Source organism: Varanus komodoensis, unplaced genomic scaffold, assembly GCF_004798865.1.
Source record: "Varanus komodoensis strain SLA01 unplaced genomic scaffold, ASM479886v1 scaffold39, whole genome shotgun sequence".
Classification (NCBI taxonomy): domain Eukaryota; kingdom Metazoa; phylum Chordata; class Lepidosauria; order Squamata; family Varanidae; genus Varanus; species Varanus komodoensis.
The window spans coordinates 8,901,838-8,919,996 of NW_025335922.1; the positions used below are offsets into that span (position 1 = coordinate 8,901,838).

Here is an 18,159-nt window from a genome sequence, read left to right on the forward strand (position 1 = left end):
ATTATTTTCAGCAACTACCAAATGAGAGTATCAAGAGAACAGCAAATGCAGGGTCATTTTCTGTAGCTTTTAAATAAGACTGCCGAACAGAATCCAGAGGGGGTCTTTATTAACTCTCCTCTTTTGGTCCCATGCTGCTTTGCTAATAACTTCTACTGGCTCTTTACAACAAAACAGCTGAAGATGCAGGGAAGAGATATCAGATACATGCAAAAATACAGCAGGTCGGCTAAGCTTCCAGGGTGCCCAGATGTCCATCATCAAAACATTAAAATACAGAACAAGTCTTTTTGCCTGGAGGAATTTCAACAGGAATGCAATATCAGGTCACACGCCTGGATGGATAATAAGGCAACAATGGCCTCTGCTGCTACTGTTTATTATTTCAAATGGGTGTAACATAGTTGCAGAAACACCTGGTAGGTTTGAACTAGTATCTTATCCAGTGTAAAAAAGTAATACATGATTAAAAGTTAACACAAGCTGAGGATCTGTCCTCTATGACCATTCTGTTTTGGAAGATAATGTTTTACACTCACATACCCTTCTTTGAACAGTGGGAAGTTCAGAGAAACCATTACAGAGTAAGTAATTCCCTACTGTGACATTCTAATAATCTAAGTAATTACAAATGTACAGCTTGAATAGGTACGGCAGTGGTGCAGAAGGAAGGAAGTATTCATTCAGGCAGTACAAAGACCACTGAAGGAACATTTTAAAGTTAAAGCACTGTATATATAGCATTTTTATAATGCTCTTCAGCAAAAATCCCTCAAAGCAGGTTACAGATCAGTAAAAAACCAAAATTGTCCCTGCCCCTCAGGTGTACAATCTAAATGATATTATGCAAAAACAAAAATGGATACCAGTTCTTAGTGTTATTGAGTTGTTATAGCGATAAGACTGCTTTGAGATAACACTGTCCTGAACCCTGAACAGTAAGGAATCTGATGGTATTTGATTGATTCAGGGGGTTCTTTGAAGTAGGAGCACATCGATCAGAATAAAGGAAACTGAAAGAAAAACACCAAGGAGATGAAGCTGGACCAGAAAGGAGGCTACACTAGTCTCTGCCTGGACTACACATCAGGCTGATTAGCACTTCAGAATAAAGCACAACTCTCCTGAAAATGCCTAATCGCTAATGCCAGACCCAAGCTAAACTGGCTTCAGTCCCCCAGCCGTGTCAACTGTCTTGAGGTACCATTCATGCTACATACCCCGTGCTTTGAACAAAGCATTTCTTTCAGAGCAGATGCAGCCCTCCAGATGTTGTTGAGCTAACACTCCCATCAGGCCCAGCCAGCATGGCCAATGGTCAAAGATGATGGGGGTAATAGACCAACATCTGGAGGGTCATAGGTTCCCTGTCCTGTTTTATAGCTTTTCCATGTCATTTTTCTGCAGCTGCATTGGAGAATAAGCTGATACAAACGGGCTATGCCTTTTTTTGTTCTGCTTTAAGCAAAAAGGAGGGGAAAGTACTTTAGTAAATGACATAAATGCATATGTAAAAATCATGAAGAATTAGACCAAATGCTCATCTTGGTTCAAGCATTCTGTACACACAGTGACCAGCAGTGTGGACTTCTGACAGGGTCCTTTGAGACACTCAGAAAGATGAGTAAGAGCAACCATGAAGATCAGAGGGAGGCAACTTGTGGCCTTCCAGGGTGTTGCTTGTTTGCCTACCACTTTCATACCTTGACTAGGTCTGATGAAAGTCATAGTCCAGAACCTCTTGAGGGCTACAAATTGCCTACCCTGGGTGTAAATAGATGATAAACCACCCTGAGTGCCATTTCTGGGATGAAAAGGCAAGGTCTCAATCAATCAAATACTTACATAAGAAGAGCCATGCTGGACCAAACCAAAGGTTCATCAAATCAAGCATTCTGTTCACACATAGGCCAGCTAGCTGCCTATTACAAACCCACAAGCAGGGAATCAGTGAACCAGCACCCTCCCACCCATGTTTCCCAGCAACTGGCATATATATGCATACTGCCTCCAATATTGGAAGTAGCATATAGCCATCAGAACTAGCAGCTAACAACAGCCTCCTCCTCCAGGAATTTGTCCAGCCCCCTTGTCCAGCCATCCAAATTAGTGCCCTTCATGTCTTGTGGTAGCAAATTACCCAATTTTTGACTATGCATTGTGTGAAGAAATTCTTCCTTTTATCAGTCGTGTTTCAGGGGGGCCTCTCTTTGGGTACTACAGATGGAGAAAAATGTCTCCCCCTCCACTTTCTCCATGCCTCGCCTAATCCTGTACATCGCCTTCGTGGCTCCCCTTACTCGTCTTTTAAACAACACCCTTCCCTAGCTGTACCTTCCAGGAATTACTATTCCAGCTTTATTCATTTAGTAATAGTAATAGCAACAGCAACAACACTATGCTGGTTTACAAGGCAGCCTTGTCTCCGGGGGCTCTCTCCTCGGAAGGCCTGCCGCTTGGCCTGGCCGCCGCCTGCGCGGAACTCGGGCGAGGCGGCTCGTTGTTTCCGCGCCTGGCGGGGAAGGGGAAGCCGCGCGGCGCCAGGAAGCCGAGCGAAGCGAAGCGAGGCCGGCCGGAGTTGCGTGCGCCGGCGAGGCGGGAAAGCCGAGGAGGCCGAGGCGCTTTCGCTCCGCTCCGCAGGCCTGAGGGGCGGCGCGATTCCGAGAGGCCGCGCTGGTCCTGCGAGCGCCGGCCGGAGGCGGAGGCACGCTGCAGCCGCGGCGGGGAGAGAAAGGCGTTGCTCCGAGGCTCCCCGGGCCAGGTGAGGCTGCCCCTCCGGAGGGTCCGTGCGGGCGCCTGCTGCTGCTCCTCCGCGTCTATTTGTCGTGCCCTGCCTCTGCCCCGGTGGGGTGCAGGACTCGTTCACAAGCTTGTGGCTCCTCCCGGGTGTAGAGTAGTCCATGCTGAAGCTCCCATCCGCTTCAGTCAGCGTGGCCAATGGCCAAGAATCCTGGGTGTTGTAGTCCAAAGCTGGCCGGGTGAGCAGTGGCACCCGGCTTGACACCCGAGTCTCGGGGAAGCCCTCTTCCCCAGCACGTTGTGGGCTTGAAATAAAGGAGCAGGGCCCCCCGATGGTCTCAGCTGCATCCGATTCCCTTGGAGGAGCAGGCATTCTCCCACATGGGCTTCCTCTCCTGCAGCCTCCTTGAATCTTTCTGGTTGAACAATTTTGTTTTGTTTCTGAAATTAAACGTTCTGCTGTCCCATTTTTACAGATAGGGTCCTTTAAAGGCACAGGCTTTAGAGCATATGTAAATTAGCATATGCAAAATTGTGCGCTTTTTAAAAAAAAATTAGTCCAGGGAGCTCCAGATCTTTTCAATATCTTACACCAGCCCTTCTGGTGCAGGGTTTCATCCACTTCCATCCCAGCATAGGAGGATGGTGCAGGTAGCGAAGTGTCAAAAGGAAAGGCGAGATAACCAGTTGCTAAGTTGTCCTAAGCAGCATTTCATTGGCTCGACCTGCATTTCAGATAGGCATTCAAGGGGGCTGTCGGTAAAAGGAGCATTCCCCAACCTGGTGCCTTCCAGATATATCAGCCTGGGAATGATGGGAGTTGCCAACAGACATCTGGAGGACACCAGGTTGGGGATGATTACAGAAGTATGCAGGGCATCAAGATAGCTCTGTACCTCAGTATTGCTCTGTGGTAATACAATGCACTGTATCAGTTCAGGCTGTGGTTGAGCTTGCATAAAAAGGGAATAGATGATTGTGGATCTACCTGAATGCTACAATCATTAACTAGCACCTTCTTCTGAGAGCCACATCTAGGGGAGGCTTGGATGGTGGCAACATCAGGCGTGGCCACCATCTCTGTGGCCACGCCTGATTATGGAACAAGCTTCCCATTCAGGCTTACCTGGCACAAACTCTCATTTTTCAGCTTCAGTTTAAGGCTACCCATTTTTCCCAGGCATTTAATTGTGCTGAAGGGTATTGGCTTTGTACTGAAATTGTTTCGGCTGTTAAATTGTTTTAAAATTCTGTATATTGAAAAAAAATGCTATATTTTATGTGTTTGTGATAGGTGTTTTTGTGAACTGCCCAAAGAACTTCAGCTTATTCTAGAGGTGAATTCGACAGTAATAATAATAATAATAATAATTTTTAAAAACTACAAGAAGGTGCAGGCTGAGCTAGAATCTTTTTCCATGCCATGATAGATATGTACATAGGAGGTTTTCTCTGTGGGGTCCCTTCCGAAAAATTGCACTGCACACCAACAGTCTAGTCCCAACACCTCAGGCCTTTCATTTGTATGCATGTATATAGCTAGAGGGGTTTCATAATTATCAAAAAGGGGTAAAGTATTATGAGGAAGATGGTTCCAAATTGGATTTTACAAATTTGACAGAGTTCATAGAAGCAGACAGGAGGACTTAATGTCAAGGAAAGCTTGAGTGTTTAATATTAGTTATTATTTTAAGACAATTGTGTGCATACTTTTAAGAAAAAAAAGCTAACCTTCGGGGGAGGATCACTTTGTGCATGTTCAAATGGTGTCTGTTCTTGATATGGCTTTATAGTGACAAAACTTTCTGGTGTAAAGGGAAAGTACCTGCTGGCACAGGTTAAGACATAGCCTGTCTTCAGGTCCTTGAAAATAGATGCCTACTTTCTGCATCTGAGCTGCCGGAGTTTTTGAAAACAAATGGTCACAACATCTGCTCTGGAGAAGAACAAAAGCAACAGAAGATACAGAGGAATTAAGGGTCTTGATCAGGGAGAAAAATCATCTGGAGAATGGAGGTAGGCACAAAGACAAAAACAAAACCCAGATAACAGTTATTTATAGGATTGGGATATTTTTATTTTAAGACTTAGGATATTTTTCTTAACATTTATTATTAGCAGTCGCTAAATTGAGCCTCCATCTTCAGAAGCAGTATGCCTAGTTGTTGCAGACAAACATGTGAGCTTCCTGGAAGCATGTGATTGGTTGCTACTGCATTGCCAAAACTCATAAATCATATTTCATAAGGTCTTGTTTAAAATGTATACCCATTCAAACTCTTTCCGCAACTGGACATGCTTCTTTCAGGCATTTTCTTCAAGTAGAACTGATCTGGAATAATTGCAGTAAATGTGCTTTACTCATTTGCAGGAGGCTTATGAATCTGCAGAAATCGGGGTTTTTGAGTTATTTGTTTATTGACTTCTTGGCTTGCATTGTTTTGTACTGTTTTTCCTTGGTATTCAACAATGAGTGGGTTCCAACTCGAAACCTCAACTCAAAAGCAATATTTTCAGCCAGTGTTATTTCTTGCCTTTATTTTTACAAATGCAAAGGTAGTAGTTATTTAGAGGCAAATCAATGTTACATTATTTTTCCTGTGTTTGAAGATATTAATTTTTCTTATGTGTAGTTTACCATGCAGATGTTCTTGTGTTCCTTTTCTTCACTTCAGAGTGCTTGTAAGGTGCGCTGCAGAGTAAAACGTAAACATGGCTAAAGTGATGAAGATATTTCACACTCTCAGAAATCATTGGAAAAAGACTACTGTTGGGACCTGCTTGCTTGCCTGGGGAGGTAATTGGCTGTATGGAAAGCACTGGTAATTATTCATTAAAGTATTGTTGACATGTATTTTTTAAAAACTAAATTAGAGTCTAGTGTTATATACTGGAAGGTGCATGCATACCATATGGACTATCTCCTGATTAGTTTGCTTTAACTTTACTATAGCAATGGAAGGCTCTGAATTTAATTGGAACCAGGATGGGCGGGAGGGTCCAATCTTTTCCTCTCTCTCTCTCTCCATAATTAGATACATCCATGTATGTGGCATCTTTTCATTGCATATACAAAATCAGATTAGAGGAAATTTTGATTGGGAATAGGATTAAGTCACTTTTCTGATTAAACTGCCACTTTTCCAATAAGATGTGGAGCCCCTTGCAGCTTTAATAAGGTAAAATTTATACCTTTGGGAGGCAATGTGTGTATATGTCTAAGTTTGAAAATGCATGAAACTGGTTTAGGCAAAGTGTATACTTCAATATTTCTTATTTCTTTCCCTTGGACTGGGTGGCAAATTGTTGTGATGAAATAGATGAATGTATTTTACATTAAATGAAACCATTGAGAAATATGATTTTTCCATTTATTTAAAGTTAGAATTGAATGATTCCTCCCTTCAGATTAGATGTTTAATGCTATAATTTTCTTTGGAATTATGTATTTAAAAATAGGGCTCAAAAACATGGCATTCAACATGCTATGAAACATGCTGGGTAAGGCTACATTGTGTGGTTTGAACAGTCATTGGGTAGTTCTGTGAGATCAGAAAAGGAAAATAAGCCGTTGTAGCATATTTTCCTACCCTGTGCATGCTATTGAATTATCATAGCTACACTGGCTGGGTATGGTTTGTTGTGTTACCAGAACCTGGAGTGGGTGGGTGGGGAAGGAGTAGTTTACAACCCATTCTACAAGCCTAGAATAAGCCATGGATTCCAGGGTAGTTTGTAAATCCACCTAACCCCTACTTAGCTGAGGATAATTATGTTAATTTGCCAGTGTGCAACTGAAACACCCAAGGCAGGAAAATAAACTAATGCAGGTTATCTTCCTTCCCCAGTTATGCAAACCTGATAATTGTTTCAGGATTCTATGTGTTTGCTTCAAACTTGCAGTGGTGTTTAATTTGAATCAAGTGGGTTTATTTGTTCAGAATTCTGAGAAGATAGCATTTTGTTGGCAGTCTCCTGGGAGTAGATAAAGATTAATTGCTGGCTTTGGGGGTGTTGTAGTCCAAGATATTTGTTGGGGAAAGATGTCCTACTGTGACCCTTGACTGGGTCAAGTCAATTTTACATATGAGGGGTGATAATATTTCAGATGCATAAACATCTGTAACAACTATATTCAGATTATCATACTTTGATTTAATAAACCAAGATAAGAATGAGCCTTTTGCTCCTGCCCCCTGCTCCCACAGCTTCCTGTCTCCTGCATTTGCTTAAGAAAGAAGACCATTAAAGTTTCCTAGTTCATCTAAAATGGGAATTTATATATAAAGTTAATGCTGTCCAGGAGCCCATACCAATTTTGTATTTGTATTTTTATCTTGTATGTTGTCCTTTAACAATGTTCTCTGGGCTTTTTACAATCAACAAACTTAAAAACAATTGCCTTTATTGATGGAAGCATCTCCCTTGGTACATTTTCTCATTTAGGTTCACCAGTGCAGCATGTATATATTATAGTCAAAGTATAGAAAAGTCAGGAGTTTTTATAAACTTATCATTAGAGGGAGAAAAAGAAAAGATAAAGAGGCATATCCACTGTGAATCATGAATCAGCTTACCAGTCCCTTTAATTTTTTCCTGTTTCTCTTTTCCAACTTCCTCTTTTCTAACACCATTCCCATTTCCTCCAAGGTTGGGCATATGGACACTGGATGAGCAGAGAGGTTCATCTCTTATGTGGTTTGCAGATAATTTAGCAACCTTGAAACAAGCTAGTATATTAAACTGTGGCTTCAGGTTGGCTTAATATTCCAACATGCTTTGAAGCTGTAGGCACTAGTTTCTTAGTATGGATGAAATGGGAAGCTATAATGATGGAAGGCTTCTTCGCTTCTTGGCTTCAGCTGTGAAGGAGGAAAGGGCAGACTGCATGCGTGGCCAAAACCTATCTCAAGTTTAAGCTGAGATATGATCGTTCGAACCCTCCTACTGCATGTGTTTTTTATTGTCCATGGTTTGTTTCATTTTTGAAATTGAAAAAAACCCTTCAGAAAATTGAAGCATAAGTATATTCATGGAGTACAATTTGAGAAATAGCCATTCACTGCTGTCCCTCTACTGCTGTCTCTCTAGAAATATTCCTTTAAAGGGCCTAAACCGTAGTACTGTTTTCTGAAAAGATATTAATAAGCTTTAACTTTAATCTCTGTTTGTACATTTAATATAAAATGTTTTAATAAATAAATAAAAATAAATACAGTTTCAAGAGAATGTAAATATAACCAAATAATTTTAAACTATTGTTGTCTTGAGGACCATAATCTTTTTTCATCACTTTTTAGAAATAGGAAATCACTTTTTTCCTGATTTATTATATGTTAAATCCTGCCAGAATTTAAAAGGGAGGCTTAAGGAAACAAATCTTTAACTCAGTTCTGTTTACTCAGTTTCTTCTCCTTGAGTATATCTGTATTTCATTTAGCATGTATACATTTTTACCGCCTTTGTTTCTAATGTTTAAACCTGCAGTAATTGGCTTGTTTGATTTCAATGGGATTTGATTGTGTGTTGAACTCTGAGAATTAAATTTAGGCTTCACAGGTTTATTAGCATGGCTTTATGCAGTTCCATGGCAAGGTTTTAAACATACACCCACAATAGTGTTTCTCTGAAGCTGAGAAGGATGGGAAAGCTGGGTTATACTTAAGAGGAATGTGTCCAATTATTTCCCAGTGCAAAAATGCAGTACAGACTTGGTGAAGATCAGAATGCATTGCTTTTCACGGAAAAAAAAGAGATTTTAATAGTCTACCATGGGCAAGGATATCATGGATCGTGTTGATTTACAGTGAAGAAAAAAGCAGTGAAACTTGCAGTGAACATTGCTAAAAGGAAGAACGTTCTCCATTTAAAAATGAACCAAATCAAAAATGGATGTATCTCACTAACTGGGATACACAGTATGCGGAAGCAGTCAAAAGGTCAAGTTGGATTACCAGTGTTGTCAGCTATGAGTACTCAAAATCAAGAGGTTCATCTAAAGTCATATGATATCTCAAATACTCATTATTTTAGTTCTTGAGTGTACATCCTAATTCAGTGCCAGTCTTTGTCTTTGTTCCATTGTACAATAAGCCTCAGAAATGTCATTTTTTGAGAATCTATTGTTGAATCTGTATTTTTTTCATAAACTAGACTTTAATGGTTTGGGAACCATGACAACTAAACCAGGTGAAATTGTATGCATATTTAGGCAGAAAATTGTCCCACAATTACCAGCATTCCTCAGCCAGTGTAGAAGGTTGGAGAATGTAGGGGGTTGTAGAACCTTTTTCTATCCAAACATGAAAACAAGGATTCTGCCTCGTATATAGAATTAAATCCAGTCTGGCCTACAACAAAATCTAAAAATATTGGATGCTTTAAAAGCTTAGTGTAGAGGTGCACTTAAAATTATTCATGGTCTTATTTTAATTCTCTTTTTAAGTGCAATTATAATCAACAAGCCATGGTTTCCAGAGGAGGATGGTTTCTATTTTGCAAAGCAGGCCTTCCTTTCTGCTTTTTAACTTTTTGGCTGACTTTCACTAAATGCAACAATATCTGTTCTCAGGGGAAAATAATAATTGTTACATCCCTAGCTAGATACATTGGTATGTGAAGAGCCATGCTTAAGATTTATGCTTTTGTTAATTCTTAGTGGAAGCTAATTTTTTAAAGCTGTCTTATGTAAGTTAAAGACTCTACCTCAGTTTGAAGTGTTTCACAGCATTCATTAGTAGTGTGTTTTTCTGCTTACCTTGAATGCAGTGGGATATGTAGAGAGGTGATTTCAGAACTTCACACACAAATATGAAGGGAAACTTGCCTTTTTGGATTTTCACCAGATCCTTAGCATCAACTGAGTTTAAGATCTTCCCATTTGTGCAATATAGAGGTTGTTTTAATTTGATCATTCCATTGGGACCAATGTTGACTTGAGCTTCCCGGGTGCGGTTAGTGACTTTGCTTTTGACTCCTCAATGTTACCACCCTGGAGACTCTAGGAGTGCGAGTTAAATGCTGATACAAATAAATGTAGAACCACACATCTGAAATTTTGAGCAACATAAGAATGGATTAATAAACTATATATACACATTGCCTTACAAATGAGTTTAGGCTGCTGCTGACATTGGTTTACTGTGCTTGAGACATACTTGACTAACATACTTCCTCTTTTATAACAGCTTAAAGGTTTAGCAAAAGCATATCCCTCTATTTCTTCCATATTTATTTATTTATTTATTTATTAAAACATTTTTATGCTGCCCCATTCGCCGAAGCCTCGGGGCGGCTTACAACATAACATTTAGAGCTTGTAATGCAAGGTGTGCTGCTTTAGCCCAATATTGCTTCAGAGTAGCCTTTGACTTCCCAAATTAGCATTTTCATGCATTTACTTGAACATTTGCTGCTGAAGGAGAACTTTGTCTGCAAGAGAAAGATCCAATTCCAAATAAGCTCTTACTTATTCTTGCATAGAAAAATCTAGGCTCTAGCTGAGAAATTGGAATTAATTCCTTTGATTAGGATTATAGGCAAACAGTACCTCTGAAGTTGCTTTTTCTTTGCCCCATGTAGGAAACTTACAGGAAGAAAAATATATTCACACTTTTGCGTTGTTGTTAGTCGTGAAGTCATGTCCCAACCCATCACGACCCCATGGACAACATTCCTCCAGGCCTTGCTGTCCTCCACCATCCCCTGGAGTCCATTTAAGCTCACACCGACTGCTTCAGTGACTCCATCTAGCCACCTCATTCTCTGCCGTCGCCTTCTTCTTTTGCCATCTATTGTTCCCAGCATTAGACTCTTCTCCAGAGAGTCCTTCCTTCTCATTAGGTGGCCAAAGTTTCATCTTCAGTATCTGGCCTCCAAAAAAGCAGTCAGGGTTACCAGGGTCCTAATCTTATTTTGGCCTTCCCATGGCAGCTCCTATTTAAAAAACAATAAAGAAGTTATTAATCATGAGTTTCCTAGGTTAAGTATAGTTGCACTTGTTTTTCTGAATTAACATGGAAAGTACACTTTGCATTGACTGGAAGGATGTGCATGTATCCAGAGTAGTGTCTAACAGAGATACAAGAGGTGGATCTTCACCCCAGGTGTGATTGAATTTCTCCTGGGACATTATTAACAACAACACTGTTTGCTCTTATAGCTTGCTGAGGCAAGTCCCACCAGGAGCAGATCCATGCTTGGGCAAAGATCTCAAGGTAACTTTGGAGTAGATTAGCAAGTGATTTATTGTTGGGTAGCAGCATAGATAGACTACACAGGCTTTTTCCATCAAGTCTCTGACCAGACCTAAACCTGCTTAGCTGCAGTAAAGTGGCTGTTTCATGCCTTAAACCATGCCTTTCTGACTCTCACTAATTTGAGAATAGCTGAATTCTTTTTTGAAAAAAAAATTATCTGCTGTTGCTGGCCTTGTGCTAATTGCTTCTCTGTCCGCATCAATGTTCTTCACCTAAAAATAAGAGACTTAATTGGTTGCCCTTAACCAGGTCTTTCTCGCTAAGCTCAGTTGGTCAGTTTTAAAGCTTTGCATTGGGATCTCTAATCTGTAATAACACAGAGGTAGAGTTGTTCTTGTATATTGAAATCATCCCATTGTCTGGCTCATGGAATATTAGGGGTAATTGGACAACCCCTAAGCTCCTTTTATGAACCTGGCTTTGGTTGACAGATCTCAGCGTTCTAGTGAAAAGTGAAGTAAATTCTCTGAGTCTGAGGAATTGCCAACTTGTCAGTTCTGATTTTTGTTTTTATATATTTAAGAGTGCTTATAGGCTGTGTATAGGACAAAAGCATCCTCTCAAGGCAAAATGAAAATATCAGTAATAATCAGCTAAAATAAATCAACAGCCTATTAATCAACATCAGCACTCTCAATTAATTGTGAGTTTCAATAAATCAAAACAAAAGTCAAAACAATAAAATAAAATAAAATACTACTATTTTTATATGAGATTTGATTAGATCAATTAGGATAGATACATATGAAATGTATACCCCTAAAGCAAGATGTACTACTGTCCATAAGCACAATTGTACATCAGCTTCAACAAAGGCAGACCAGGTATCTTGATATTTTTCCGTTTGTAGATTTCACCCAAAAGATTACCCATTCAAAACTGAAAGCACTGTTAAATCTTCAACCCACTGTATTGGTGAAAGTGACTGTCCTAGTATTACAATATTAGTCTTTTAACTGTCAAAATAGTGCAGATCTTGTGTTAAGTTGAAAGAAACAGATGGATAATTAAGAAGGTTGTGCACATTGGTAAAATATTATAGACCTTTCTATTACAGTGGTTGTGCTCTTCCCATAGAGGTTCACCTAGCGTCAACTTTATATGCTTTTTGGTGCCAGGTTAAAACCTTATTATTTACCCAGTATTTTAAAGCTTAAATAATTTTAATTTGGTTTTATTAATATTAATATCCTCAGTCACATTTTATCTTGTTATTATAGTTGTATATTGTTTATATTTATTGTTTATATTATATTGTAAGCTGTCCAAAGAAATCAGTTTGTATAGGACAGGATAAAAATGTTCTAAATAGATAAATATCAGAATTATTACCTCCCCAAAAAAAGGGGCCATCGTGATGGGTTGGACACAACTTCGCTACTAACAACAACAAAAAAAGGGGCAGCCAGAATATGGAAACATAGAAAACAGAGCGAGTCAGAAGAGATCTCCCGGGCCATCTAGTCTGACCTCCAGCACCAGCCGGCTCCACTCACAACATGCCCACCATGTGGACGTCCAGCCTGTCCTTGAACACCCGCACCAATGGGGCCTCAACGACCTCTCGTGGAAGCCCATTCCACACCCTCGGGGTCCTGACTGTCAGGAAGTGCTTCCTAGCAAAGCCTTAATTGTGTTTCACCTCCAACAGTTAGCTGACATAGATAAATTTGTATTAAATGGCTGTTACAGCATCCAGTAAACAGAGAACATAGGTTTTTGCTGAACTGGATGCAACCTAAGATCTGTTAACCTTTCCGGTCATGGATGCCAATGCAGCAGTCCATTGACTGAGCAAGACTGAACAACTCAATTTGCTTTTCCATTTTTGTTAATGACCCTGTGTATCATATTTTCTCCAACTTATGGCAGCCCTACACAGAATAGCTCCAAAATGTCCTGAGACATTCCTGCTCAGCTCTTATAAATTCAAGCTGTGGATTTTTTAATGATGTTGATCCATCTCTTAGTTGGTCTTTCACTTCTTCTTCTAGTGTCTTTGACTTTCCCTAGCATTATTGTCTTCTCAAGTCTTGCCTTCTCATGATGTTCCCCAAGTACTATAACCTCAATTTCGTTATTTTTGCTTCCAGGGAAAGTTCTGGCTTGCTTTGATCAAGGACCTACTTGTTTGTCTTTTGTCAGTATTATGTATTAGCAAATCTGTCCTCCAATGGCACCATTCAAATACATCAATTTTCTTCCTGCCAGCTTTCTTCATTGTCTAGCTTTCATCCCAAATATCATGATCTTACAGAGTCTGAACTGGAATTGGAAGCAATTCATGGGTTACTGGAGTCAGAGTTGGTGGAATCTAAATTATAATATAAATCATATGTTAACATTTCCGAGTTCACAGATACTAATTTGAGTATTTTTTCAGGTTATATTTTCAGGATATACTTTAATTTCATATATTAGTGAGAGCTGCACCCCATGAAAAAAATTCACAATGGCAAAAAAGTATCAACAAAGTTTTGAACACAGTACAAAAAACAACAGATGGGAAATATTATGTGTGTCAATATATTATAGAAGTTGATGATGGTGAAAAAGCATATGTTGCAAAAATTAGTAATTTCTGTGGCTCTGATAAAAATGCACCTGCAAGTGCATCAAATTTAAAATGATATTTATTTATTTATTATTTATTAAAACATGTTTATGCCGCCCCATTCGCCGAAGCCTCGGGGTGGCTCACATCACTAAGTTAAAAATAGTTATAAATTAAAAATATAAATATTAAATTAAAAATACAACAATACAGTATAAAATAAGCCGCCCTGGCCAGATAAAACCAATAATGTTAACAGTTAAAATGCTGCTTGAATAAAAAGGTCTTCGCCTGGCGCCGAAAAACAAATACTTGCAGCATTTTCATCCTACAGTGTTAGAAGCTGTAAATGAGAGAGACAGCAATAAAGACATTCCATCTACATCAGGGCTAAAGAAAGATCAGAAATCTCCTGGAGGCCAAACACGATTACCAACATTCTTTACATCTGACAAAGCTGAGAGCTTTCAATCAATATAGGAAATAAATAATAATTAGTGTATTCCTATATTGCTATACAAAGGAGGTGGAGTTGAAGGTACCATAAATTGAGGAATCAGAGTTGAAGGTTTTATGTACTGACTCCACAGCTCTGTATTAGCCCTAGCTCTAACTCTTTGACTGAACCTAGAATTTTGTCCCATTTCAGCCTTTCTGTGGGAAACTGAAAACTTTCAATAAATTTCCAATATTTTTAGCCAAATACCTTCTCTGTGTCCAAAGAAAGCATGGCTGCTCTATATATTCTCTCCATATTAAATGTAGTCAGGTTGATAACCAATCTAAGATTATTGTCCCCTAACCCTAACCCCAAAACTGCACCTGATCTGTTTGTAACAGGTCATTTCAACTTTAGTCCAATCTGTTGGCCAAAGTTGGAGTTCATGCTTTGATACTTCCATTAATTATCAATATAAGTCAATACTTAGTACAGGGAATCACAATAACAAATGCATCCTTGAGGACTGATGATAGTGACCTTGATTCAAAAATAAAGTTCTATAAGCAAAAACAGTTTATAACCAAAAAGCTTGATTTCCGCTAAATTTATTATCTGGCCCAGATGATTGCCCAGTTTCTATACTAGTTACTGCTTCCGCTATTGTCTCAGTTTGCAAAAGAAACTGCCTTTGTAAGGCTCCTAGGCAGGAAAGCTTGGCATGAGAAAATAGAACATGCATATCCTTCTCTGATATTTCATTATTATGCAGTTCTTAATAGCATTTTTAAAATTAAGAGTGTATGTCTTCAGGGGAAGCATGTATCTCGCCACTCTCATCTTTAACAGCTGAAATAATATTCTGATGTTTTTGTTGTTTGAATTGATGAGCCAAAATCGTACAAGGATGTATGCCATTTTCCTGAAGTGCCTGTTTTAAACAGGTTAGAGTAAATTCCTCCTGCTGTGAAACAATATTATATAGCTCCTATTTGATGTACTGCAGCTCCTGATATAGTTGTGCCATTGGAAAAATGGCAAATTGAGTTATAAGATTTTTCAAACTTTCGCTTAAGGCTATTTATTACTTTTAAAAAAAAAAGTAGTAGACCTTGATCCAGCCCTTTATAAAGGGTTAGCTGGCCTCACATTCAGTGGTGGAGGAATTAATTGTACCCTCATTAATATCAACATATTAACAGAAATCTGATTTTAAAAATTCATTGCTTAACAGAGAAATAAGAAAGTGCCAGAGACTAGTAGTGCTAAGGGAATTTGTAAATTGCAAGTAGAAACAAACTGGAGCATATTTTGAAATTACAAGTCTTAGAATCTTAGAATCGCTAATTTGATAGAACAAGGATGGGAAAACTCAAAGGTAACCTAATTGGAAGAATTTATGACAGATGGAGGAAATAAATGTATAATCTCATCCAAATGTGTATTTCTGCAAGGGTCAACCTGGTCAATTAGCATTTAAGTAGTTAATATTAGTAACTTACGAAAATGAAGCAATAAGATTAAAACCAAGTACAAATATTGCAATCAGTGTACACTGAAGCAATTTCCCAAAACAGCTCCATAAAACCCTTTGTTGTTTTGTTGGTTCCGAAGTTGTGTCTGACCCGTCGCAACCCCATGGACAACATTCCTCCAGGCCTTCCTGTCCTCCACCATCCCTTGGAGTCCACTTAAGCTCATGCCAACTGCTTCAGTGACTCCGTCTAGCCACCTCATTCTCTGCCGTTCCTTCCTTCTTTTGCCATCTATTGTTCTCAGCATTAGGCTCTTTTCCAGGGAGTCCTTCCTTCTCATTAGGTGGCCAAAGTATTTGAGTTTCATCTTCAGTATCTGGCCTTCTAAAGAGCAGTCAGGGTTGATCTCTTCTAGGACTGAACGGTTTGATTGCATTGCAGTCCAGGGGACTTGCAGGAGTCTCCCCCAGCACCACAATTCAAATGCCTCAATTCTTTGGCATTCTGCCTTCCTTATGGTCCAACTTTCACAGCCATACATTGCAACTGGGAAAACCATAACCTTGATTATATGCACTTTTGTCGGCAGGGTGATGTCTCTGCTTTTTAGTGTGCTGTCTAGATTTGCCATAGCTTTCCTCCCCAGAAGCAAGCGTCTCTTAATTTCTTGACTGCAGTCCCCGTCTGTGGTGATCTTGGCGCCCAGGAAAATAAAATCTGTCACTACCTCCATTTCTTCCTATCTATTTGCCAGGAAGTAAGAGGACCGGATGCCATGATCTTAGTTTTCTTAGTGTTGAGTTTCAAGCCAACTTTTGCACTCTCCTCCTTCACCTGCATCAAGAGGCTCTTTAGTTCCTCTTCACTTTCTGCCATGAGAGTGGTATCATCTGCATATCTGAGGTTGTTGATATTTCTCCCAGAAATCTTAATTCCAACTGGTGATTCATCTAGGCCCGCCTTTCTCATGATGTGCTCTGCATATAAGTTAAATAGGCAGGGCGACAGTATACAGCCTTGCCGAACTCCTTTCTCAATTTTGAATCAATCAGTGGTTCCGTGTCCAGTTCTCAACCCTTAGGAGAAAGCTACTGAGACTAAATGCATGTTTAGGATTCTTCTAAAGACTTGCAAAGATGGTTCCTGATATATCATAACTGATAATGAGTTCCATAAGTGTGACACTGTTACTAAATGCCTGTGATCCCTGTGCCCACCAGCCCAAAGCTTTTCTGATCTTGCACTAATACTGGGCAGCAGTTTTCTAAGCACTCAGTAGAGTGCTTAAGAAACGATCTGGCAAATACTGTGTAGTCCACATCAGGAACAACAGAACTATGGCTTGAAATAGCACTTTGTGGGAGAACAAAACTGGTAATTATGAACAGATGCTATTATAAAGAGCAAGATAGACAAGCAGTTTGAAAGACTGGCATCTCAATCTCCTTGTAATGTAAATGCATTTGTATGAGTTGGCTAGGCTGTTGCTTTGCTATATACATAGGAGTTAGAAAAACTAAAATAGTTTCTGGCATAGTCTGGAATTTCTATCAATCTCTCTTATAGTGCTAAGTGTACAAGCCACATGGATGCAAGTGATTGAGGAGGGATGTCATAAGTCACTCTGGCTAGTGTAGTATGGGAATAATACTGAACTGTATCTAAGGTTTTCCTCTGTCATCATTACACCTTTGTTTCAATCTGTAGTAGATAGTAACTGTTACCTTTTTTAAAGGGGATTTTTGATCTTTTAAAAAATTGACATACATAATGATCTGACTTCAAAAGAGTACAGACTCCTGTTTTTCCCCACCCTTATTATGAGGAGGAGAGAAAGAGAATGGTCCTGAATTGGTCTAGTCTTTTGTGAGCAGTTGTTACTCCTCTAATAGGAGATAAAGTTTCAAAAATATCCAGGGAATCCGGCCTGCAAGGAAATAGCTGATTGCCATGAGCATTGTTGTCTTTTGATTTTGGTGCAGCATAGTCATTGATGGGAACTATTAATGCTAATGAACAATAGTCTGCTCTGTCAGGCCTAGCTGGCCCTGAAGTCTTGCCGATTGGCCAAGTGGTTTCTAGCAGAAAGTAGCCATTAGGTTTCAGTGTTCAGATTTGGCTTCCGGGCTAGCATGGCCTATCTCTTTATTGGCCTCTGTGTTTCTGTATTGGGCTCTGTGGTTCTTTTCCACAGCAGAGACTTATCATGTAAAGACTGTACCGAATCTCCATCTGTTTGGGGGAAGAATCAGATTGCCGTGATAGACTACAGCTTTCCCAAGCCTGGTGCCTTCCATTTGTTCTGATCTACACTTCCTAGTTTCTCTGGCCACTGGCCATGCTAACCAGAACTAATGGGTGTTAAAGGCCAAAACATCCAGAGGGCATCAGGTTGTAGAAGGCTGGACTAGACTGAAGCAAGGCCTTTTCTTCCTGAATATCAGTGATTTCTGCAAATTATTTCTATCCTCTCTCTTATGAAACGCTAGGCGCTTTGATAGTGGAGTATGGCTGTTGTATTTGAAATTGATCACTTGATTTCAAGAGGTTTCAGCTCCATTCATCTTTAAAAGGGGCCAAGAGAAAGTCATTGTTTAGTGTTGGAAGTTTTGTGTTCTGTAGAAAAATGTGCCCAAACAAGTCTACCAAAGAATGCAATGATGATTTCATGTCTAAAACGGTCATAGAGTATTA

The 18,159-nt window shown here is 39.6% G+C and overlaps 1 protein-coding gene across 4 annotated transcripts in view; it reads left to right on the forward strand.

Annotated features, from left to right (window-relative positions):
* The first annotated feature begins 2,574 nt into the window (after nucleotides 1–2,574).
* The window catches only part of AGK (acylglycerol kinase), a 53,660-nt gene continuing 38,075 nt past the window's right edge, over nucleotides 2,575–18,159 (forward strand). The window contains exons 1-3 of one of the 4 annotated variants that reach the window (XM_044441028.1): nucleotides 2,575–2,761; nucleotides 4,556–4,755; nucleotides 5,415–5,561. In XM_044441028.1, coding sequence (XP_044296963.1) covers nucleotides 5,452–5,561 — 110 coding nt within the window. In that variant the 5' untranslated portion in view covers nucleotides 2,575–2,761; nucleotides 4,556–4,755; nucleotides 5,415–5,451. The remainder of the gene's footprint in view (nucleotides 2,762–4,555; nucleotides 4,756–5,414; nucleotides 5,562–18,159) is intronic. The other 3 variants (XM_044441027.1, XM_044441030.1, XM_044441031.1) reach the window with 3 other exon arrangements.